Here is a 26816-nt window from a genome sequence, read left to right as displayed (position 1 = left end):
ACATAACATAAATAACACAACGTTTCGCAATTTGCATGTGTGCTGTACTGTACAGCACAATTCGGAAGTGAGAGAAGTTTTAAAGCTAAACTAACAATAGTTTTTTGTGCTGGAAGGGAACCCCTCCAGTACAAAACCTATGCTAGACTCACAGATAAACCCTTGCACTATGTTTGTGGTGCCAATGTGTGTGCCTGGTGCTTGGCAGTATAATTCCACCTGCACTAGGAAGAGAGCAGGACAGTGCTGTATCGCTGTTGAAATAGGGCTGTTTTTCTCTCTACCTCGCACACAACGCAGTGCAGCAACTATTTGTGCTGCGGTGCCCTGTGTGGGAGGTTCAGGAATCTGAGCTGCAGTGTTCTCCTTTTTAACCCCCCAGCAATCGGTAGGTTTGGAGGATCTGAATGACCTTCCTCTTGCAATCTTTTGACCTTTCCTTATTGGACTGACCTTTGCTCCCAAACCTTTGACCACCAGCAGAAACAAACAAGATGACACATATGTCCGTGATGAACCTTCTACAGCTGAATGCAACTGAAGAGACTGAGAACTGATTCCAGACTTCAAAGCATGAAGAACCAGGGCAGTCCCTCGCCATCAGCGGTGAATGGAGATACAACTGATAGTGGTTGTTGGGGACAGACTTCCCATTGGCTCACCACCTTGAAGTGTTTTTTCTTTCTTTGATTCATTCATATTTCAGTTCTGTCAAAATCACAAACCATGCAACTGAGAATGAAAACAAGCTAACATTTACCAATGGAAAGTAATAAATATAGGCATGATATAGGAAAAGTACAAATTAGTATTTTGTTTTCTGATTGCTACCTCAGAAATCTATTACACATCAGTACATCTTTCCTCCTCAACCCATCTATTCTTCAAGGTCATTCAAGTGGGCACTGCCACCTGGATGTCAGCTTCCTCTCACACAGTTCCTACCACCACTGATATCATCACTTGTACACTCTAGAAAAAGACCATAATTTAGGTTTCTAGAAATGTAAAAACCTTGACTTTTTCCACCTTTCTTTCTTCAAAGCCTCCATGATGGCCTTGTTCTTCAAAGCGTACACAATGGGGTTAACCATTGGGGTGGCCATGGTGTACAACAGCGATAAGGCTTTGTTTACGTTCAGTGAGTGTCCTGCTGATGGTGCCACGTACATTATAATCAGGAGTCCAAAGTATGTGCTGACCACCACCAGGTGGGCACTGCAAGTAGAAAATGTTTTTTCCCTCCCTTTGGCAGATGGAATTCTTAATACTGCTGCCATGATACATACGTAGGATACTATGATGAATATAAAAGGTGGAGCTATTACAGAGGATGAAACATAAAATGTGATTGTTTTTATCTGGGAGGTGTCAGAGCAAGCAGCTTTTAGAAGAGGTTCAAAATCACAGAAGAAATGGTCAATCAGCCCCTGGCCAAAGAACTGGACTTTGCTCATCAGCGAGTCTGCAAAGAGCGAAGAGAAGAAGCCGGCCACCCAGGCACCCGCAGCCAGCTGAAGACAGCATCTCTGGTCCATGAGTCTTGGGTAATGTAAAGGAAAGCATATAGCCATGTATCTGTCGTACGCCATCACTGTGAGAAGGAAGCACTCTGTGGACGCCATCCAACCAAAGAAGAAATACTGGATCAAACACCGCTGAAGAGAGATGAGATAGAGGTGTATCAGTAAACCACCCAGTAAGGTGGGCACCACATTGGATGTGGAGCAGACATCCAGGAGGGCCAGGTTCCCAAGGAAGAAGTACATGGGAGAGTGAAGATTGGCTTCCAGGAGTACGGTTACAACCATCAAGATATTTCCACACAGAGTTAACAAATAAGCAGTGAGAAACATTAGGAGCAGGAAAGGATTCACCCCTGGCAGAGCCTGCAGCCCCAGAAGCAGGAATACTGGAGTATCTGATGTGTTCCTCAAACAGTCTGAATTTGCCACGTTTGCTGTTTCGTACAAAAAAAGAAGAGAGTTAAATAAATCATAATCTAAACATATATTTAAAGTATTGTGAATACAGTAATTCAGCCATGATTTATAGAGATAAGCAGTATACTGAAGCCCAAAGTGCCTTCACCCATCTATTATTACAGTAGCTGGATGACCCTAGGCAAGGAGACACCACACATGCAAACTCAATGACACAGTAACAATTGTGTCACAAAGAAAGTAAAAAACACAGCATGTGAGGACTTCCGAAGACACAAGCACATGCTGCTAAAAAACATGAATACCTAAATCATCCAATCCCTGCACTCGACGACCCATGGAAATATTTAAATAATGTAAAATTCAAATAAATAATTTTGTAATTTAAATAAGTTAGCATTCTTTACTGTCTGATTAAAGAAAATTCGTACAATATACATGATTGCACTCATTGGAAAAAATAATAAAAAGATAAAACATTTTTGATTCATGTTCACAGAAAAATCAGCATGACATAAAATAAAGACAACGGAAAGTCCAAAATGTAAAGTGCTGGTGCGTACAAATGTCGGCGCCATCTGGTGTCTAGGTCTTCGCACACTTTGTGTATACTCATCAACTAAAGTGCTTCCAGTTAGTCACCCAAGACATAAATAATAATGACTGAGTGAAGCGAACCATTGCCAGCCACTATCTCTGTGTTAGTGGGACGCGAGCACATATTATGCATTGATTTGATGGTCACTCTTGACCTTGATGAAACCTTGTTTTTATGTCACAAAAAGTCACAACCTTGAAATTTGGGTTTCACAATCACTTGGGAAACGATGCACTGGATTTAAAATAATGTGATTACATGATATAAAACAAAGTATTTTCAGACATCTCTTTTCCTTCGGTTATTGTGATTGTGCTATTATATACGAAGTATCATTTGTTGATTCTCCACAGGAACCGTTGTTGTCTGTAAAGCTATAAACAATAATTTGGCATAAAGTGCTGGTGCTTATGGTATGAGTGGGGGTTTCCACCTTGTGGTTACATAGGACAGGAGGGCATCCATTGCAAAGTAAAATAACAAACAGAAGAGAAAGATCCCACCCCCCACAAATTAGCGTTAGAGAAGACTGACCAGATGAAAAGCGTCAGAAGCTAATACATGTTGAATAGCATGACTGCGCTCTGCGGGACAGCACCACTCCCAGGGAAGCCCTGCCACCCACCGGCTAATCATTGTCAATGCTCTTCCAGCTGCTCGGAAGCATAGGTGAGGAACCTCACTGCCTTGCAGGACAACTGGACGGAGGTCACATTTAGAAGAGCTATCACTGCAGGGCAGCATGGTCTGTCTTGGAGAGTTCTCAAAGAAGGCCAAAGAAGTTTTCACTTATGAGCTAGCCAGGCCAGGCACACGCGGAGCGAATGGAGTAAACCTTCATAGATGTAACTGTATAAGTGACAATTTTTGTTCATCCATGATTGCTTCCAGATGGAGACCAGGTTCTTTGATGGGAAAAAACTGAGGTGACTAAGCGGAAAAGCATGTTTTGTGGCCACAGAGAAGTGGGAGGTCTGAAATTGCTGTGGGCCCCACAGTGCTGCCCACACTTGAGATGACAGAGCTGCCCACGCTTGGCGTTTGTGGTCAAGCTCAGCCATATCTAAGATTCCTGATGAAAGCTTGGCTGCTCTGTTAGTAACCTGCTTGAAAGAGGCATATCCCATGGTTGTATTACAGGCATCCTCTAGTTGGAAGGCTTTAATCAATTGCTGTATGACAAAATGTCATGAGAACTTGCCGTGGGGCTGTTTGTCAATTTGTGGCCAGCACAGGATGGCCACTGTATCAGGTGGGGAAAGCTCAGCCTCCAATACAGTTTAACTAGGGACCTATGGAATTAGTTTCAGAATTGTATACTTTCACTATAAATATATCCGATTTTGAAGTGTAACATAGGTTCCCCTGCCACAGCTTGTCTCGGCATTATCAGTTATGGGCAACACCAAGATTCCCACAAAATCCACACAACAAACCAGATCCGCACAGATATGTCATGAAATGTCAACAAATGTTCATCAACCTCCTTGATATGCTCACAGTGGATCAAAAACCCTACATAGAAGGTTCATCTGTTGGGATAGCTGAACACAATGTCAATGAATGTAATAATATGTACAGGCCCGACAACGACAATATCAGTAAATGCAATGTGAACATATGACATAGCTTGTGCCCACCCAATGCCCATCAATGCAATGTGAATGTATACCATAACTTGCTCCTGCACAGCAGTGCGGACATCAGAAACACTGATACTAATGTATGTAATAATCCATGCTTGTATGATAATATTGTGGTTGGTATCAAGACCAATGTCAATGTACATTCAGACCCGAGAAAACATAACCTCAGTAACACCAGTACTAACGACATCAATGTACAAGATGACCTGTGTAAACGTAATGTTGATAATGTTGATAAAAATGATACAAATGGCTGCCATCTTATTTTTAGGAGTTTCGATGAACTCACATCATTGCTATCAGATTCACCCAGGGTGACCTCTCCATCAACCCCAAGGCAGACACACATGGTCAGGCAGGTCCTGCGAGTCATGCCCACGCTTATCTGATAAAAATTCACAGGTGGGGTCCCTCAAAATTACAGGCAAACATGCACCCAAGAAAAACCTTGATCGATTCCACAGATAATAGTTGCACCACAAACAATTCTGAGAAAATGGCACCCAATAAAACCTGTATGGTCGAAGGCTTGCTTTCCCCAGAAATGCCACAAGCTAGATACCACATGTAGAGAGGAACACTGAACCAATGAAGACACGACATGCACACCACAAGTAGTGATCACACGCTTCTCACACCAGACATCTGGACACATACTCAATGGCCCACATTACACTCTCCCAGAAGGTCAAGAGCCACCAGTTTCATTATCACATGTGCACATGTGATTGTCTTATGACAAAGATGCCCTTTCAGAAAGTAGAAAACATTTTATTTTACCTCATGAACTGGATAAGTGAACAGCCAAACCTTTGTACATCAAGAGATTTCGAGTTGACACATTCTGTCCAGGCTCTCCCGGCCTCAGCTTTTAATTGAACCAACTTGTTCCTGTTCTCTTGTCTTTTCATGTATTTAAGGTAAATCCATATCTGAGCAACACATCTCCAGACAGCCTCACATCTGACATTGTATCTGTGCTGCTTCAAAGTCTTTCCTAGATCCTGAAATCTAACCACACATCCTGACCTCCACGAGCCTCATGTGAGTTAGAGAGAGGCTCAGAGGAAACAACTCAGAACTGGTTTAAAGCTGGATATGTCTGTGGGTGTCACCCATGGATTTCTACACCAATGTAAGATTGTGAATCACCCAAACCTCCAGTGAGAGAGCCCCCACGGCATGAGCTCAAAGAGGTACCGACGGGTAGGCCACTTACTGCATGAGACCAAAGAGGATCAAATGGAGGGAGCACCTACTGCATGAACCCAAAGAGGGTCAGATCGACAGAACCCTTACTGCATGTTCCGAAAGAAGGTCAGATGGGCAGAGTGCCTACTGATTGAACTCAAAGAGAGTCAGATGGACAGAACCCTTACTGCATGTTCTGAAAGAGGGTCAGACGGGCAGAGCCACTCCACCTACTGCATGAACCCAAAGATAGTCGGATGGACAAAGAACCTACTACATGATCTCAAAGGGGGTCCTACAGACAGAGCACCCACTGCATGAGCCTAAAGAGGGTCAGACAGATGTTTTCATCCCTTCAACTTGTTTGCAGTGCTTCACATGTGCCACACTCTCCTTGACCTGTTGACAAATGGGTCAATCTTGCCTTTTTGAAACTTTCCTTCCTCACTGATCTCAGAGTGTCAACACTGGTGCTTTTCTGTCTTTCTTGCAAGGCCTTCTATCCTGATTGCCTCCAAGGTTCCCTTTTCCCCCTGATCCTCTTTATAAATACATTCTCTTGCTTGATTGGATTGCAGATTCTCCACGCCTTGAGGGTTCCTGTGAAAGGAACCTGCTAATGCGACTACACTCAAACAAACCCACCCCACCCATCTGTGAAGTTAGAAGAGGCCATACAACGCTTGGACCAGCATGACACAAAGAAAGTAAACTTGGTCATGAGTAGGCACAAGTTCTGCATGTGTCTACAGAGAGAGGATAAACACATCAACCCATTTGTTGGGAATCTGACACTAAAGTGGCTGCAGTTTGTGAATTCAGTGATATCCATCTTATGAGTCCTCTTGCAGCAGGTGGGGCTGAAGTTGGAGCAGTCGTTCTCATAGTTCTGGAGACAGCAGTCCTGAATACCAGAGCCATGCTGCAAGGGCTGCTCATACATTTCAGAAAATGGACCACCTGTACTTGGGTGCAAAACACAACATGTTCTAGACCTGTCTTTGAAGCCAAGACATGGAGATCAAGCATTGATTGACAGTAGAACACTTCTTAGGCATGAGGAGCTGTTTGCAGATCCAATTGGAGAGCTAAAGGGATGTGAGCATCACATACGAATGAGAACTGAGGCCTGGCCTGCAAGTCATAAGCTAAGAACAGTACCTATGGTAGAGATAAGGGTAATGCCTAAGGACATAAAAAGGCAGGAATTATTGAACGTAGTGGCCGCAATGTGGCTTTTACTCGTGGTGATTTCTAGACCCAAAAAAGTACGTTTTCTGTCTACCTCCACATAGTCAACAAAAATCTACGGATGAGGAGGTCCCACAGTCTTACATTAATGAGATCCTTCTCCTGAAGGGCATCAAACATACAATCAGTGGTCCATCGGAGAAGGCTTCACCGGGTGGAAAGCACTTATTACATCAGTGGGCATTTACCAGTTTAGCAGAGTAATTTTGGCTCATCCAAGCTGCAAAGATTTTCAAACATTTATGCCCAGGTCAGACCTATGTTCAGTACAATCATGATCACATAATGAGAACTGGGGAGGGCGAAGAAGAGGCGGGTTGTAAACTCAGGAATGAGAAGTATTGTTTCAATGTGGATGAAGTGAGGACTTGGACCACATTACTCTGGGAAGGAGTGAATCCCAAAGGTGGTCTGTGGAAGGTGGTAAAGGGGTGCAAGAACCTCCAAACAAGAACCACCTCAAGTGTTCTGACCGACTATGATGATAAATGTGTTTGTCATTTCAGCACAATAACAGACCGATTAAAAAGGGCCTTTGTAGGATTTGGGCGGCGAACAAATGAGTACTTTTTAAACTGGGAAACAAACCTTTTTTGGACAAACAAATGTTACACCATTCTCTATAGACAAGTATACCTTACCCCTCACCAGTATTAGAGGCATGGGTGACGTGCTGGCCAAGAAAGGGTGAAATCATTCCGCATGAAAGATTTCTTTCAGCTTCTTAGAAGGGAAATCAAGAAAAAATCTTCTTACATCTTCTTCCGACAATCTCTGTGCTAATGTGTCCACTTCCAGCTTTCTTCTGACATCCAACCTGTCTATTTAAGCCAGTGAGCAGCAGCAGTATGGCCGCTGTGCTGACATCGCCCTACAGTTTTCAGGGCTGTCCCCACAGGCTATGCCGGGACCCCTAGTCCTGCTGATTAATTGAATGTGAGAGTTGTGTTTCCAGTTCCTTTCTCTGACTGCACATGTTGGTTGTGTTGTCATTGTAATCAGTGACACTTGCCGAGGTAAAGTCACAACTATTCAAGAGGTTTTCTCAAACATATCCAAATAGGGACACATGCTTGGCTTTCAAAAGTAAAGGACAAATGCCTCAAAATGTGCCCATTGAGGACGCCATGCACTGGTGGAATTCCGACTGCCCTCCATTCTTTCATAAATTCAGCTTCACATTTCATTTTGATGCACTTATATGAACCCAGGAACATGGGTAAGGCATCCTCATGGATGAAGGTCAATCCTTCATGTACACCTGCATGAGCATTGCAAGGGGATATGATGTGTGCACTATTCTTTTATTTTGTTTTGCAGTGAAAATGACCCTCTGATGAAGGAGCAGGGGTCCGAAATGCATTGAGGCCTTATTTGAATCCAATTGGTGGAAGCAAATTATATGTATATGAACATGTGAGAAAAAGAACAATTGATTGGATATCAGGAACCAATTGAACAAACCTGTGAAACATGTGTCTGTAAGCTGTTTTGAGCAACATTCATTTTGGAAAAAGATGATGTGTGCAAGCTGCCAGGGGACAAAGTAGGTAAGCGGAAGGAGACACTATCCCAGGCTGACACTGAGCGTCCAACAAGTTTGAATCCACATCCTTGATCAGGGGGTGCTACCCCACTGTCCCCCAGCACCCCGAGTGCATCCAGTGAAGAGAATCTGAGCCATGGGATCTCAGATCTGCCAGGCGTGGAGCTCAAATACGAAAGAAACTTTGAGTGAAGCAAACTTTGAAAAAGCCTGACAAGAAGACTTGTCAAAGAAGGCTTAACTACCCAGGAAGACATCACAGCCCTCTCCCCCCCTCAACAAGAAGATGGGTCACCACTGAAGATCAGAGGAAGATTAGTGAAAGCTCTATCCTTATCCTGCACTCTCAGCAATATAGTGGTAAATTCTAGAAAACTAACACTTTACAAAACTTCGTAAATAAAAAAATAGATTGAAGCATTTCTCCACCATCTGGATACATATCCACTCCCAGGAGGTCCCTCAATACCACTCCTGCACTATCACTGCACCACTCCTTCAGAACTTTTACATTATTACTGCACCATTCCTGCACTATCACTGCACCAATTCTGCACTATCACTGCACCACTTCTGCACTATCACTGCTGCACTATCACTGCACCACTTCTGCACTATCACTGCGGCACGCCTGCACTATCACTGCAGCACTCCTGCACTATCACTGCAGCACTCCAGCATTATCACTGTAGCACTCCTGCAGTGTCACTGCAACACTCCTGCATTATCCCTGCAGCACTCCTGCACTATCACTGCACCACTCCTTCAGAACTTTTACATTATTACTGCACCACTCCTGCACTATCACTGCACCACTTCTGCACTATCACTGCTGCACTATCACTGCACCACTTCTGCACTATCACTGCGGCACGCCTGCACTATCACTGCAGCACTCCTGCACTATCACTGCAGCACTCCAGCATTATCACTGTAGCACTCCTGCAGTGTCACTGCAACACTCCTGCACTATCCCTGCAGCACTCCTGCACTATCACTGCAGCACTCCTGCATAATCACTGCATCACTCCTGCACTATCACTGCAGCCCTCCTGTACTATCACTGTACCACTCTTGGAGTACTGACCTGAACTCCAGCTTGGCCATGTGCTGCTGTTCATTGTCATTAAATTTATGATTGATTGATTGATTGATGTAAGGAGCAGCGGGGGTCACTGATCACCGGTGCTTCATCCAACTGCAGCTGGCACCAGGCGCTACTCATGCCCACAGTCTTCTGTATTTATTGCCAGTCCAATGCACAGGGGTGTGCACTGCAGAGATCCCTGGTGCTTGGAAGCTCTCTCCACTCTCAGCTATTCTCTCAGATAATAATTAGTCAGAGGAAGTTCAGGGCCCTGGAGTTATCACAATTATTTCCTTTCATTTGGGATTAGCAGAGACTGCAAACTGTTCCTGCACATGTCTCAGTGTCTGGATCAGTGTGACAGAAGAAGAATGGTGATATGGGTGGGTGACCTAAAGATATGTAGGGCTATATTTGACAAGGTGATCATTTTTTTCTCACATATAACCCCAGTTAGATTTAGGGGTCTCTAGTTGGCAGGGGTAGGTACCTTTTACAAATAGGGACCCTTGCGTCTAGTCAGGGTAAGGGGGTACACTCCCAAAATAACCCCTGCTCACCCTCTTGGTAGCTTGGCACGAGCAGACAGGCTTATCGCAGAGGCAGTGTGTAAAGCATTTGTGAACACATACAGTAATCAAGTGACAACACTACAGATGGACACCACACAAGTTTTATATCAAAAATAAGTATTCTTTATATAGACTTATCACAAGACCACAAACGACACAAATCCACAATACTGTTACTTTAAAATGGTAGAATTTACCTTAGTCCTCTTAAGATGGTAAATGCGACACTCAGAGTTCAATGTACCTGAAGATGCGTTAACACAAGACAACGAAAGTGTTGCAATGACGGTGATGTGTTGAAGATCCGGTGCAAAGAAACAAAGATGGCGCTTCTTTCTCGATGTGACACGCTTCCCGGTGATGCGGCGGCGCCTGATGCGACGTCGATCCTCTTCTCCCGCGATGCGAGATGTTTCCTGACGATGCGAGCCGCGACAGGCCCTGCAACACACTTCCCAGTGATGCGGCGGCATCTGATGTGACGTCAATCCTCTCCCCTGGCGATGCGAGTTGCTTCCACAACGATGCGAGCCGCGACAGGCCCTGCGACACTCTTCCCGGTGATGCGGCGGCGCCTGATGCGACGTCGATCCTCTTCTCCGGCGATAAGCCACAACAGGCCCTGGGACACGCTTCCCGGCGATGCGGCGGTGTCTGATGCGACGTCGATCCTCTTCTCCGGTGATGCGAGGCGCTTTGGTGGACCTGCGATAACTCAACGATTCTTCTGCGACACGCTTCCCGGTGATGCGGCGGCATCTGATGCAACGTCGATCCTCTTCTCCAGCGATGGGAGGCGCTTCATGTTGTGAACCAGCAGTTCGGCGACACGCTTCTTGTTCTTGAGTCGCGCTTCCAGCTCCTTGCGACACGCAAGTCCTCAAAAGGTCCAGCATAACTGCAGGCACTTCAAAAGAACTCTTGGGGAGCTGGTGGGTGAAGTCTGTTGGCCCTGAGACTTCAGCAGGAGGCAAACTCTTTTCCAAGCCCTTGGAGATCCTTCACAAGTTGAATAAAGTGCACACAAAGTTCTTTCTCCTCTCTTTGGCAGTCAGGCAACTACTGCAGGCCAATCCCCCAAGCAGCACTTCAGCTTAGGGATAGTCTCTCCTCAGTTTCTTCTGGTTCCACTCCTCAGCAAAGGTTTCTTCTTGTTTTCCAAAGTGATCTAAAGTTCTGGGGTCTGGGTCCCCCTTTTTATACACAGTTTCTCTTTGTTCTCTGAAGGCAGAGAGGCCTTTGCCCAGTCCAAACCAGTTCTGGTCAGTCCTGGAGCACTTTGTTTACAAGACTCCTTCTTTCCTTTCAGAGTGCAGGGCATAGACATCAGACGCACCACAGGAGATGGAGCCAGCATTGTGGAGGGAAGGCACAGCCCTACTCAGGTCCCAGGTGCAACTCCTCCCTCCCATCTAGAGCAGATCTCTCTATTCAGCCCTGTGCTGACTCACCCTGTCTCCTGGAATTTCCCCAGCCCCAGCCCCTGTCACTCAAACTCCAGACAAGGAATACACAGCCTAGCAGAGGCAGGTTTGGATGGTTAGACAAGAAAATACCGACTTTTTAAAAGTGGTACTTTCAAACACAGAAAACTAAAAGATGTATTTTATCATTCTGAGTTCAGGCATACTAAACTCGAATTTCTACCATGTTCCCTGAGTCAGTTAGGATTATAAGATGTAATAATCAAACTGCCCATTTTGGCCTATGGAGAACAGGTAGCCTTGCAATAGTGAAACACGAAAATGACTGTAATTCACTTATAGAACATGCCACACACACCAGGGCATGTCCTACCTCATACTTACAATGCACCCTATCCTTGGGCCTACCAGAGGGGTGCCTGATATGAAGAAAAGGGAAGGTTTAGGGACTGGCAAGTGGGTGCACTTGCCCAGTCAGCATGGCAGTACCAGACTGCACACAGGCTCTGCAATGGCAAGCCTTAGACACACTTTTACAGGCTGCTTCTGTGGGTGGCACAACCAGTGCTGCAAGCCCACCAGCAGCATTTGGATTTACAAGCCCTGGGCACTCCTGGTGCACTGTACTGGGGTCTGACAGGTAAACCAAACCAGCCAATCATGGAATCACTAATTCATACATCGATTTACAATAGGGAGCACTTGCACAGTGGCACTGGACAGCAGTGGCACAGTGCCCAAAGCATCTAACACCAGCAAAAACACATGAGGCAACAGCAAAAAATGAAAGGTAGACCCAGGCCAAGATGCCAGGTCTAACACTTGTCCCCTCCAGCTGAAATGTGAGGAGAACTACCCTACCTCCTGAAAAATCTGGACAGACCATCAGCGTTGGCGTGTTCTTTACCAGGGCGGTGTTCCACCATGAAATCCATACCCTGTAGGGAAATGGACCACCTCAACAGCTTTGGATTCTCACCCCTCATCTGCATCAACCATCTAAGGGGCCTGTGGTATGTCTGAACCCGGAAGTGAGTCCCAAACAGGTATGGTCTCAGCTTATTCAGTGCCCAGACCACAGCCAATGCCTCACGCTCAATAGCGTGATGCTACTCACTCCACCTCTGTTCCCGTGGAAGTAACCTCCTACTGATGAAGGCTACAGGTTTATCTAGGCCCTCCTCATTCATCTGTGCCAAAAAAGCCCCCACACCATGCTCTGAAGCATCTATTTGTACTATGAACTCTCTGGAGAAGTTGGGTGCCAGGAGCACGGGCTCTGTGCACATAGCAGTTTTCAGGGCCTCAAAAGCTTTCTGACAGGTGTCAGTCCAAATCACTTTCTTGGACTGCTTCCTGGAAGTCAGCGCGGTCAAGGGTGCAACAATGTTGCCATACCCTTGACAAACCTCCTGTAGTAACACGTGAGTCCTAAAAAGGCTTTCACCTCTGTCTAGGTTTTGGGGGCTCCCAAGCCAGGATGGTTTCAATCTTGGGCTGCAGGGGCGTCACCTGGCCGCTCCAAACCTGGTATCCAAGTACACCACGGAACCCTACCCGATCTGGCACTTACTCGCCTTGATCGTGAGGCCTGCCCTCCGCAGCGCCATCAACGCTTCCCAGAGGTGGCGCAGATGTTCTTCCCAACTGGCGCTGAACACTGAGATGTCATCCAGGTAGGTGGCACTGAAATCGTCCAGTCCAGCCAACACCTGGTTGACCAACCTCTGAAAGGTGGCAGGGGCATTCTTCATCTCAAAGGGCATAACCCGGAACTGGTAGTGCCCATCTGGTGTGGATAATGCTGACCTCTCTCTTCCCCATCAGTCAAGGCGATCTGCCAGTACCCAGAATTTAAGTCAAACGTGCTGAGGTATCGTGCAGCCCCTAGCCGATCTATGAGCTCATCAGCTATGGGGATGGGGTGCACGACAGTCTTGGTGACTAAATTGAGCCCTCGGTCGTCCACACAGAACCGGAGTTCTGGCGTGGCACCGGGTGCGGCAGCCTTTGGGACCCAGACCACTGGGCTGGCCCAAGGACTGTTAGAGGACTCAATCACTCCTAACACAATCATCTTGGAGACCTCCTCCTTGATGCAAGCTCTCACCCTGTCAGTCACCCTGTAGGTTTTGTGCCTTACAGGTGTTCTATCCCCAGTGTCCACATCATGGACGCACCAATCAGTGACACCGGGAATCAGGGAGAACAGATCAGAAATCTCTCCCATCAACTGGCGGCAGTCATTCTGTTGCTCAGGGGTCAGGGTGGAAGAGAGGTTGACACCATCCACTGACCCATCTTGCTCTGTCGCCAACAGGTGGTCTGGAAGAGGCTCGGTCTCCTTCTCCATTCCACCATCTGTCGCTAAGAGCATGCCCACTTGGGACCTCTCGAAGTGGGGCTTCAGGCGGTTGACATGCAGGACCCTCAAGGGGTTCCTGGGAGACCACAAGTCCACCAAGTAGGTAACCGGACGTTTGTGCTTCACAACCTCAAATGGTCCGGTCCACTTATCCTGGAGCACGCAGGGCTCCACTGGGGCCATGACCCACACTTTTTGACCAGGCTGAAGCTCTACCAAAGTGGCTTTCTGGTCGAACCAATGCTTCATTTCCTCCTGGCTGGCTGGCTTCCAGATTCGCCTCAGCGAGTTGCCTATAATGCCTAGTTTGGTTCCTAAACGCCAGCATATACCTATATACATCCTGGGGAGGTTTCCTGGGAGATTGCTCCCAGCCTTCTTTCACCACACTTAGAGGTCCTCTCACTGGGTGTCCATAGAGAATCTCAAAGGGGCTGAACCCTAGAGATTTCTGTGGCACCTCACGGTATGCAAAGAGTAGGCATGGTAAGAGGACATCCCACTTACGCCTCATAGGTTCCTCAAGACCCATAATCATGCCCTTCAGGGTTCAGATCTGCTTATGTAACGCCGGCTCATTCTCTCTGTGGCCTAGTTGATAATGGCTGGAATTGACATGTTGGTCTATTGTTTGTACTGTTATATTGTGCAAGGACAATAAAAATGTTTTTTTTTTAAATTTACTTGACATAATTTTGAAATTCCATATGTTGGCCTTAAAAACACACATTATATATCAATAAATCAATCAACCGACTTCAATAAAAATGCATAAAATTAGAAATAAATGTAATTTCATTACATATAAAGGACATATGATGAAATAAGTACAGTATAAAAGCTTAAAAAATGTTTACCATTTCATGATAAAATAAACTCATATGGCAACATCACAAGTATAAAAAAAACTTTGATTAAACGATAATCTTAAAATGCGATAGATGTTGCAATAAAAGCCTTACAGATTCTTAGAACAGCCAGTAATAAAGAAGCCAGTGCATTGTCGTGTAGTTCTTATAAAACGTATACAGGATCTGTGCGTTTAGACAACATACACTGTAGGATTGGTGTCCAGACTGATTCTAGACACCCCCACCCAGTATGTTGGCCTGTGTACCAGCTAGTCACTCGTTCTCACTTTGTCTCAGAAAGATACACAGAATAAACGGTAGGGACATTTTCAATAAGTATCTATTGAGCACTTGTTAATCTAGTGTTAAATAGGCGTGCTGAAACAACCAGTAGACAGTAACAGATATAAATGATTAGAAGCACTAAGAAAGTGAAAGGATGGTAGATTTCTACCATTTTGCCTTACCCATGAATACATGCAAGTATATGAAATACATGACAATAAAAGGCGTACTCCAACGATGCTACTCTGACTAGACATACCTAAGTGTACCTAGCCTGTATGTAGGTGTTAAACCAAGAATCCCTCTAGGATGAAGTCAACCCCATTACCTGAAGTGAGAGACTGTGGCACCCCGTCCTGGTCTGGAGTTGGACACCCCGCGAGGGATGTCAGACCACTGTGAGCTGGAGTATCTGCATGCAGGGGCTTCATCGTCTCGTGTCACTGTGTCAGCATGGAAGTCCTGGTCTCCTCTGTTTGTCTCAGCAGGAGATGATGTTTTTATACCCAAAGGCCTCCCCAGGGGTTCTACCTCGCTGTGCCACTGTCGGACTTAGGATGACGTCAGGAATTAACTTTGTACATAGTTATTATGCAAGAGGTGGAAGTACTGCTGAGTTTCCAAGAGTCCTCATGCATATTGTATGAGGCTGCTTTTAGGGAAATCCTGCGTTCTGTGTGCAGTGATGTATCTAGGTAAAAGGTCATTCCCCACGAACCATTATGTGTGTAATGTAGGGGTGAATATAGGTAATGTTACCTGAGCCTATATTGGGGTACCTATATGGAATATAACAGCATAACACACCAACGGGGTTTCTAATTTGGTTAAAATAGAGAAAGGGCTGGATCTAGAGAGCACAGGGAGAATTTTTAAAAAATAGGGCAGTAACATTCTTTCTCTCTGCTATATAAAATGGACAGAAAAACTAGGAAATGTGAGGTCGATTGAATCACCTTGTTATCACATGTTTAGTTGAAATCTAATCAGAATAAAATGATGCTGTGATAATCTTTGGATTTCTGCAGTAAACTTCAATAAAACGGATTGTTTCCCTCTATATGTCTGTCCCATCTATCGCGAATGTCTTTCTTTAAGAAAAATTTTTTCAATCCTGATTTTGGAAAATGTTCACAGAGGGTCGGGGTGTCATATAGGTATACAAGCCCCAGCGATATAAACGTTTGTGTCACATATAATACCCATGGGATTTTATGAGCTTGATCCAGGTTCAGGATATCTTTCAAAATGTTCTGGTTCAAATCACAGTGCCCCTTTTCCATACTGATAGCCAAAGGGAGAGTGGAGCTAGTTTAATGGCGTTAGTAATTGTCACGTTACAACAAACAAATGATGGACGGAATGCTGACAATGCAGACATTCTCCCCCAGTCAAGAGATCTGGGTTAAATCCATCGTTCTTTTGCCCACTACGCCACCCCAGTTTAGACATGGCCATATGCAAATCAATCTTGACCCTGTGCCTCATGGGAACAGTCCAGCCCGAACTGCCAAGCCATGTCTTCCCTGGACCGGAATCAAGCATCCTAGGACCGGTTTCTGGCTATCAGCCGTCATCAGCCAGGATACCTTGACTCCAGTGGCGTAGTGAGCACGGGTCCCACGTCTGGGAATACCCATCCCACTTAGGGCGAAAAGCGTTACAACAAACAAATGATGGACGGAATGCTGACAATGCAGACATTCTCCCCCAGTCAAGAGATCTGGCTTAAATCCATCGTTCTTTTGCCCACTACGCCACCCCAGTTTAGACATGGCCATATGCAAATCAGTCTTGACCCTGTGCCTCATGGGAACAGTCCAGCCCGAACTGTCAAGCCATGTCTTCCCTGGACCGGAATCAAGCATCCTAGGACCGGTTTCTGGCTATCAGCCGTCATCAGCCAGGATAGCTTGACTCCAGTGGCGTAGTGAGCACGGGTCCCACGTCTGGGAATACCCATCCCACTTAGGGCGAAAAGCGTTACAACAAAGAAATGATGGACGGAATGCTGACAATGCAGACATTCTCCCCCAGTCAAGAGATCTGGGTTAAATCCATCGTTCTTTTGCCCACTACGCCACCCCAGTTTAGACATGGCCATATGCAAATCAGTCTTGACCCTGTGCCTCATGGGAACAGTCCAGCCCGAACTGCCAAGCCATGTCTTCCCTGGACCGGAATCAAGCATCCTAGGTCCGGTTTCTGGCTATCAGCCGTCATCAGCCAGGATAGCTTGACTCCAGTGGCGTAGTGAGCACGGGTCCCACGTCTGGGAATACCCATCCCACTTAGGGCGAAAAGCGTTACAAGTAATTGTCACGTCGCGCCTTGTGCAAAGATCACCACGACACCACGTAAGTTGGTATTTCTCTATTATACATCATCTGCAGCCAGCATGCTGCACGTCCTATCTCGTCCCCTGCTTCCTGTGCTCTGCCCCCTCGCTTCTCCTGACCGGAACTGGTGTCCGGTGACCTGTCCTGCCCTCTGCCCTCTCCGAGGTCCTAGTGCCCTATATCTCTGGACACTACATCAATAACAGGCAGGCTAACGTCTTATGTGCAACACATGATAGTGGAACTTACAACAATTTTTTAATAAATGTATATTCTATGACATGAAGTACCTTCACATCAGTTGTACCCAATATTGCTTTCCCATATATGACCTTTGATAACGTTTTGGCCAAATAGTTTTTAGACATTTCCAATACTGGCTTACAGCACAATTTTTTTGAGAATCTAAATAAAGCAGTGATACTTTCGGCCATTAAATTAGCTCGACTCTGTAAAATCTCCTTCCAATTTTGTTTGTGACCAAAAACAACCCCTAAATAATTGAAATAGGTACTTGCTCAATTGTTTCCCCTGCTAGGTGATATCTCATCTGCTTCTTTTTTACCCCACTCATTGCAATATGTTATGTTTTGGCTTTGTTTACGTGTTGGTCCAAATTAGCCATAAAAGCTGTATAAAGTGCGATGAGGTTTTGAAGGGCCAAAGGAGTCCTCGCCAATAAAACTTCCAAAGGGGTGAGCAGTCTTAGCTATTGCGTTAAAGACCACAGTTAATAGTGGGGACTAAAAAGGGAAATCTGTAAGCAAGATATCCATAGGGCCCCATCGGGCCCTGGTGCTTTCATAGGTGGAGATTGGGTCAGAGCAAGTTTGATTTCCTCGAGATCAAAAGAAAGTCTCTGTGTTGGAACATGTATCTCAAATATGGGTTTCCCTGGTTTTTGGAAGACTTCCTGAAAATACCTTATCCAGCAATCTGCATCGAGGTGTACATTTAGGGAAGGTCCACCATTATCTTTCAAAAGAGGCGAGTTGATCACCCTCCAGAAAGCAGGACTGCCTCGGAGAGATGGTGCTCGCTTTAAATGATCCCAGGCCTCAGATTGAAGCGGCCTCCTTCTGCCTTCCTCAAGGTATGAATGGGCTCTTTATCGCTAGGTGATATTTTAAGAGTATTACAAAGGTTTGCGGAGGCTGCAGAGCAATTCTCATCAAACCACTGAACGCAGTGCACTATCTCTTACCGATATCGGGCAAATCAGTGATTTTATGTGATTTAGAAGATTGCTAAACGCCTCAGTTACCTGCGTTTGGTTTAAAGATGGATCTAGGCAGAGTTTTATGTCCTCATCGTTTGCCACAATAATGTTCGTAAAAAAAGTGGTCTCATCACCCTCATTCCATTTTAAAATAAAACCATTAATTCTTCCTAGGGTTGATTTAGGGACTATAGTGCCATTACGAATTTTTGAATCCTGCCATGATAAAGCACAAGAAAGCATGGCAGGATCCCGAAATTCTGTATATGTAATCTGAGGCTTAGTTAAGCTAGATCTAAGAGTTTCCGAAGAGATAATGCAATCGATTGTGGACGGGTATGAATTGCCCCTTGAGTGAATCTATTTCATTATGGAGCTAGGATTGCCATTTCATTAAAATACTGTTGATAAGATTCCCCTGCGGATCATGGTGGCAATGGGGGATAGAAGCTTCCCTGTGGTCCACGATCCCACATCAATCCATAGAATTTCGTGAGCCTGCCTTGATATTAAAATCTCCAGCCAGATACCTTGAATAGGTTCAGGATGAGACTCTGCTAGGTCCTCTAGTAAATCATCTAAATGCTGGGGTACCACCTCAGGGTTTAGATATTCACTAATAGTAAATCCCAAATGTCATTGCCTTTAATTACTAAAATATGAAAGTAGTTTGATGTGTTTATAAAACTTAGAACATTAAATACGGCCACGTTAGATATCAATGTAAGTAGACCCCCCCTAGGCCTAGCCCCTGCGGGATGCAAAGCCGATGTTTGAAACAATCGATACCCGTTAATAAAAAGTGGTGTGATCCCCCAAGTTTCTTGCACACAAATAATATGGAAATAGACCAGGACAGTAAGCCACTCCTCCTTATTCACCTTGCTGTTATAGCCTGGTATATCCCAGGACAATAGAGTATAGACTACAATATGTGCACCTGGGGTATGTTCCTTGACAGCCTCGTGGGATGGATCTAAGGGGTGGGAACCGTTGCAACTCCACTGTTCTGTTTCCCCCTGCGAAGACCGTATTGCACCATTTGCCTCAACCCCATCTCTCTCTCTTTGGGATAGCGTTTGGGATTTCTGGTTGATAACCACTTCTCAATCGCAAGAGTCCAGGCCTGATAACGGAGCACGCTTGTCAGGTGTACAAGGGTTCATGTAATCGTTCAACAATGGTCTTTTATCATTTATGAAATGATCTGGGGCACTGATTGGGACCTTTTAATATTGAGAATTCTGTGGTTTATAGAAAGAGCCCAGAGGTGCAGGAAAAATCATGGTCACTGTCTTGGAGGTGAATGGTGGTTGGAAAATTAAATCTCTCATGAGTTGTGGACAATCAAAATTTAAAACAATACAATCGCCCTCATGAGCTTTTTGGGATGGACAAACCCACATGGTTCTTCTCGCTATTATAAGATGATTCTGGATTAGATGCCCTGGCCTGGTATAATTGGATAGCCAGTGATGAAATTTGTCCATAAGCTGAATGGTAGATTCTCTTTGGGATGGTCTGAGCACTGGAATATTTACCAAGACTAGGACAAGGAGACAGGCCATGGGAGAAAGATTAAGAGTTTGGTGTTTAAACTCCCTCTAATTCTGCGCAGATGCGCTATGGGGAAGATTGGTGTGGGTATGGTTAAACTCACCAAAGCCCTCCAGTGGTCTATTAATAACTAATCCATCCTCACGCACGGGCAGGGGTAGAAGGCCTGAAGATATTTCATTAAAGGGTCTTGCTAATAAGGTCGGATCTCCCCCACCTGGCTGTATAGTACAACTATGTGGTTGTGCTGTGGCTATGCAATATACCTTCCCCAAAGCAAGCCCTGTTTTGCCACCAAATGAGGCCCTACCAGTCTGAGGATATGAAGTGCTAGCAATGGGAGGATTATTAGTAGTGTGTTTGGGGTGAATATTGGAGGTGGTTGACTGCTTTGCTAGAATTTAATAACTCTTGAAGTTTAATTCAATGTTGTCCATACGTAACAAAATAGGGTGTAACATAGAAGATAACTTAGCGCAAAAGTCCTCAAGAGGGGCCTTAGACCTGCGGCAGATCAAAATTGTCCATTCCAGACTCTGAACTAATCAGCAAAGGTGCTGATTCTCTTGGTTTCTTTGGTTTTGAGGAGGGAGGTTCTTTGTAAGGTCCTATCTTCCTCTTGCTACTTATGGTCGGTATAGGAATAGACTTCTCTGCAATGCAATGTTGAGAGAGATGGGAGTGTCTTTAGGGGTCAACGGTGTGATAAATGGCGAACGGCTACTCTCTGAGACACCCTGGCTTACAGCATGAACATTAGGCTCAGTAACTGTGGCCGTGGGCATACTCTCAGTCCCATCATGAGCACCAGCCCTCAGAGAGAGTCTTCGCTCTACCAAGGCAATCTCCATAGAGATTGTGTTTGTTGCTTTAGATGAAAACAAGTAAAATTAGATGTAGTTACCTCAGGGGTAGATGTAGTAATTATCTTCTTCTTACCCATCACAATCTTGATCTCAAACAGAGCACAGGATGGATCAAATGCCAGGGGTTAGAGAGGTGGCCCAGCTCAGCCTCTTCCGGGCTCCAACGGGTGTGGATGAGCCTGCTCTTGTCCCGGCATAGCCCAGCGCGTCCCCGCATTCATCCCTCACTGCGGTACCTCATCGCGCTTATATGCGCGAGTCGAGGAAACAGTGGCAGGAGGTGATGGGAGTTGTAGTCCTGTCCCCAGCGGTGTTTGGTGGTGCACAGCTCTCCCCTCAGTTGAAGCTTACAAGCAGGTACAAGTAAATATATGATAATATATAAATGTGCACAAGTTTATTTCCCGGTAAAATCGAAAAATATTGTGAATTAGTTTTCGCCTGCCTGGTTGTTGCTGGTCTTTGTATCTTTTCTTTGCTAATAAGATATACTTTTTCAATGATGAAGGCTGTAGCCTGTTGACAGAAGTGAATGTATTCATTCTCTATGTATAGGTACCTTCAGCATGACACGTGCAGCAAGAATGATGAACAAGAATTAATTATTACTTCTCCCAAGTCAGTAATTCAATGTTAGATAATACATCCTAACATTTTACAAAAATGATTTATACTTTTGATAATACAATTTGAAAAGTATTGGTCTGTGGGACAATTGTATTTTTATCTTGGATGTATTACCTAACATTGAATTACCGACTTGGGAGAAGTGTTTGTTGTTATATACCCTCTTTTCCCTGCCTTCTTCTCCTTGTATTCTGATATTCAGGGACCCTCTAGTGTTTCTTATGTATTTCTCAAGAATAAATTAATGTACTTTAAAGTCATTATTTGACTTCTGGTGAAAGGATTACAGGAATGATGATTTCCTGCACAGCAGACATTCATATTTCCTAAATGCAGATAGAATGTTATGTATTTAAAAATGTTAGCATTTGGTCAGTATAAAGTTGATTGGTGAAAACAGCATGAATGGACTAGAATTATTGTCAGTTCAGCTTCCCTGTCTTCTCGTTGCCCTTTCTCCAGGGCATTTCAATTGCAATCTGTTGAGATCATTTTGCACATTTGCTCTTTTGCTGCCAGGGCTCATTCTCCAAACTGAGGTGGCGGGAGGTGCAAAATAATGATGGCATGGGATGGGCACGAGTAAGTACCAGTGGCTGAGATTGATTCAAGCATTCCATTCATCACATTATGTATACTTCACGGTGCCACCCTAAGTAGGGCAGGCATGCCCAGATGTGGGTCCATTCACATGGTTCCCCCAGAAACAAGCCATACATGGCTGATGAGCCCTGATCAGTGCAAAACTGGTTCTAGTTTGCTTGTTGTCTGGTTTGGGGAGATGTTTGGGTGGACTGTTCCCATTGGAGCAGGGTCAAGATTGATTTGCATATGGCATGGTGGGCTGACTAATGATGGACTGGGATGCAGCCCCAAATAATTACCAGTGGATGTGATTATTTCAGACACTCCTCCATCACTTTCTAAATACTTCAGTGTACCAAGCTCATTTTAAATCATATTATTGCTTTGGATTCCTCTTGTAGGCAGGCTCACTTCAACTTACTGCGCTCATTTGGACTGTGGCCTATTTTAACTTACTATCAAGGTTGCTCAACTTTGAACATTATAGGCTTTGTTTTTCCTGTGCAGAGATTTTATTACTTATTCGAAATGCCTTGTTGTATTTTTTATGGAAAAACAACAGTTGATGGACAGAATGCAGAACAATGTCATGCATTCACCCCAGTACAGAGATCTGGGCCTAAATCCATCGTTTTTTTGCTCACCATGCCATTCCAGTTTGAACCCAGCCATATGCAAATCAGTCTTGACGCTGTGCCTCATGGGAGCAGTCCAGCCCGAACTGCCAAGCCAGGTCCTCCCAGAACTGGAAACAAGCATCCTAGGACCGGTTTCAGGGTTTCACCCCTCTTCAGCCAGGATAGCTTGATGCCAGTGGCATGGAGAGCATGGGACTCACGTCTGAGCATACCCGTCCCACTCGGGGTGACAAATGCCCTTTTAATCTGGTTGGTGTGTTATTTCTTTATACAATTTATGTGCTTTTTGCATACCTTTGGCTTCCTGATCTGTACTGTTTTTGCTCTCCACAGTACTGCTGCTAATTTTAATTATGCTCACTAAATAAATCTAATGATTAAAACATTATTGAACTCATTTGCTCTCTCCCAGTCCGGTTTAGGATTGGTGAGTATGGGAGGCTTTTGATGTGCAAGGTAAAGGTGTGTCTCTATTGCGATGTTGAGGCTGTTGTAATATTTGTGCAAATGTGAATTAATAATGTCATTGTTGTTCATTACGTGTTAACACTATATGGGTTTTATATGTTGTTTTTTTTGGATTTGTTAGATTCGCATGTTGAGGTCAGGGATAGTGTTGATTAAGGATTAAAGTGTGAGATGCCAGGTTCCCAAAGTTTAAGTGTAATGATTTCTTTACTGGTCAATGTATGAGTGTGTTCGAATTTTGAAAAAAAAAATGTTGGTAGTGGTTTATTTGCACAAAAACTGTAAAACTATTTCTGGTACTGAGTAGTTTGTCTCTGATCGAGGCCTAGCTCCTAGTGTGATTGTTTAGCCCTTCTTAGCAATAGTGTCCTTGTGGTGAGCTTGAATTTGCTTCCTGTCTCCCAGTTGCTACTTGTTTTTCTTAGGCAGATATTATAATTGCGTCACACTGCCCTGCATTCATTTGTATTTGTTTTTAGATGTTCTAAGTAACATGATGAGACTATTGAAATAAACCTTAAAGTGTCTCTTTTTGTGCAGGGCTTGTGTGAGATATTGTAAAGAACTAAATTGGGTTTTCAAGTTACCAATGCATCACTGGATCCCTGTTTAGGGGCTGTTAGTAACCTAGAAAGCCCAGACAACACTGCAAATATAAATTGAGTGGGGTTGTGTGGGGCTGGGCTACAATAACCTGCTCTTTCACAACCTTGTAGAGCTAAGCCAGAGTCTTAGGGTCATATATATGATCCCAGTAGTGTTACGCTTGCACCACACAATGTGTTACATGCGCAACCCAACAGAAAAATTTGATTTAAGCAAGGCCACTTTGCATGGCTTTTATAGTGGATTCACCCCCAGACTTTTTGCGTCTTGACCTATTTTACTTTGGTTTTGGGACTCTGGGCTAAATGTTATCCATGTAAATTGTGTTTATGGATTGGTGTTTCCATGATTGGCCTATTTGACTTACTACTAAGTCCCTACTACAGTGCTCTGTGTGTGCGCAGGGCCTGTAAATCGAATGCTGCTAGTGGGCTTGCAGCACTGGTTGTGCCAACCACACAAGTAGCCTTACAAAGGTTTCTTCAACCTGCCACTGCAGTGTCTGTGCACCCACTAGCCAAGCCATACCCTTCCCTTTTCTTAAATGTAGGACACCCCTCAGGGAGGCCCAAGGTACCCCTGTGGGTAGGGTGCATTGTATGTGAAAGGTAGGACATGTACTAGTGTGTTGTACGTATCCCATAGTGGAATACTGTGCATTTTGTTTTCACTGTTGAAAGGCTATCTCCCCTATAGGTTAACATGGGAGCTTCTTTGTAACACGTTTACAAATGTAGCTGGCAATGGGGAGCTGATAGAAAAGTGGAGTTCAGTATGCCTGAACTCAGGATTACATTTATTATCTCTTAGTAAATATGATTTTTATATTGTTTGTTTGGAAATGCCACTTTTAGAAAGTGGGCTTTAGACTGACAGGGGCTGGTTTGTGCATTCACACTAGACAGGGACACAAGGGGGTTGTGGCGTGTCCTCCCTTTCCTGGGTGACTCATAGCTGGGCTGAAGGGTCTGTCCTGCATTTAGAATAATTGGAGGAGTTGTCACTTGTACCTGAATGGACTCTGGCTGCCTCTCACAAAGCTGTCTCCACCTCCTGTGGTGAACCTGGCCTGAGCCAGGCTGAACTGGTTTTTGTATGCCATGAGAACTTTGTTTATGCCAACACCACAGAACGTCAATGGAAAATGGGCTATAAATATTGGTGCCCTGCCCTCAGGACTTTAGATTACTGTACTGTATTGTACTTAGGAACCTGCCAGGAAAAAGATTTGGAAGAGTTGTGAGGAGAGACTATCACATTGCTGTGTGCTTTGCTCTGGTGGCCTGCAGTTGCTGCTTCTCTCTTGGACAGGGAAAGCACTGGACTGTTTCTGCATCTTAAGTATCTCCAAGGGCTTGAATTAGAACTTGCCTCATGTTGGAAGTCTAAGGGAAATCAAAGACTTCAACATCTTCTGGGTGCCATCTTCTGGAACTGGATGCTTCAGCCTCTACAGAGGAAAAAGGTAACGACACAGCTGCAAGCTCTGTGACCTTAAGGCACCACAGAGGGTACCTCTGCACTTTCACACCACAACCCAGGTCTCACCGACGATGCCGTTCAATGCCGCCACTGATTGCACTGTGACCTGTAGGCATCGCACTTCGCACAGTCTCGCTTCACCCTGCCTCCCTGGTATCCCCAGTGATGCTGCACACTATAGGGCATACTAGGATCTCAAAATCCCTTTACCTTAACAAGAACACCAAAATTGGGTTGCTGCTGAGTACCACACACACACACACGCAACAATTTGGACCCCTGAGCAATGAAAGGGCCACTTAGCCAGCACTAGGTGGAGAAACACTCTTTACTCATCCTGAGACATTAGCACCAGCTGATCTTGTAGGGAACCTGAATTACACAGTCTCCATATACAGGAAATGTACACAGTTTGTGCTATATACCAATGAACTCAAAACCAGCTCTATCAGTGGGACAGTAGCACAGAGAAAGGTACAACCAGTCAGTCCACAGACAATAAATGTTATCATGGGAAAGATGCTCACAAGGCATGATGAAATTGCCTTCTGGATTGCTCGAAAGACCAACAAAATGAAAGCGGTATACCCTTACACAACACACAAAATAAGTATAGAATACTGCCTATGTGTCTTTTACTTGGAATAGTGCCACCAAAGAGGAATGCAAGACCTAGGGAAGCATATTTCCATGCATTTATACTAACACTCATGGCACTACATCATTGGCAGTTTGCCATGAAATGCTGAAACAGTTACAAAATGAGTAAGGGTCTGCATTGGCTCTAGATGTAGGAATAAAGTGAATGAGGAACTTCCCTACACTTTCCTCAATCATCCAGAGCAATATTAAGGGAGAAGCTTTGGTTCTAGATATAAGCAGTCCTAGTTCAAGATGGTGAAAGGGAACTACCCAAAAATATTTTGAAATTCTGCAACTCTGTATTAGTAATACCTTTCGTACACAAGCCATTAAGCCACTTTTAAAAACCTAAAAGTGACAATGAAGGTTCTGTTATCAGACGTAAGATGGCAGCCGGAGCAGAGGTGCTCCCTTGAGCTCCGGAGGTAAGGGATAGCATCTGGCTATACATCCCTGCGAAACCAGCCGTCGCGAAACTAGGAAAATACCGACGAAATAACGAAACAAGCTGAGCGCTTTACCTTTTGTGGGAGTTTTCCTGATGAACGGGACGATCCTCGCCTCGTGATACAGATCGCGGCGGTTTCTGCAATCAGCGCTCCCCGGAGTAACGGAGCCATCGCAATCACGGACACGGACAGGCATCGCTCCTCGGAATACCGGAGACATCGTTGGTGGTCCCTTTTGCTGGAGGATTGAAGAGAACGCCGCAGGAGAATTACCGCCGCCGAGGGAGGTGGTTCACAGCAGACCGCAGCAGGATCGCAGGCAGAGTTCACCGATCGGCAGCCCCGATCTAACTCCTCTGCTAGGATCATTTCGTTTGCCAGTAGCACTGCGCTGATAGGTCTCAGGACCTAATACTTCGGTTCTTGATCGATCACAATCCCCTGGATATATAACCCAGTGCCTGCAGATATGATTTTGTGATTTTGGTGCGAACAAGGCTATGAGCAGTGTACATCTTGCTGCACACCTCTTGGTTGATGTCTGACCCGAGAGGAGTGCCACCAGGTGGTCACGTGAGT

The 26816-nt window shown here is 45.0% G+C and overlaps 1 protein-coding gene across 1 annotated transcript; it reads right to left on the bottom strand.

Annotated features, from left to right (window-relative positions):
- Positions 1-998: 998 nt before the first annotated feature.
- On the bottom strand, positions 999-26457 carry LOC146783087 (olfactory receptor 6N1-like). The gene is made up of 2 exons (XM_085637283.1): positions 26310-26457; positions 999-1960 (listed from the first exon to the last, which is right to left on the bottom strand). The coding sequence occupies exons 1-2, from the start codon at positions 26455-26457 to the stop codon at positions 999-1001; spliced, it is 1110 nt and encodes a 369-aa protein (XP_085493409.1).
- Between the last annotated feature and the right edge of the window lie 359 nt (positions 26458-26816).

This window comes from Triturus cristatus, chromosome 12 (genome assembly GCF_964204655.1).
Source record: "Triturus cristatus chromosome 12, aTriCri1.1, whole genome shotgun sequence".
Classification (NCBI taxonomy): Eukaryota; Metazoa; Chordata; class Amphibia; order Caudata; family Salamandridae; genus Triturus; species Triturus cristatus.
The sequence above is the reverse complement of the archived record's forward strand: the minus strand, read 5'-3'. Positions and strand labels throughout refer to the sequence as shown.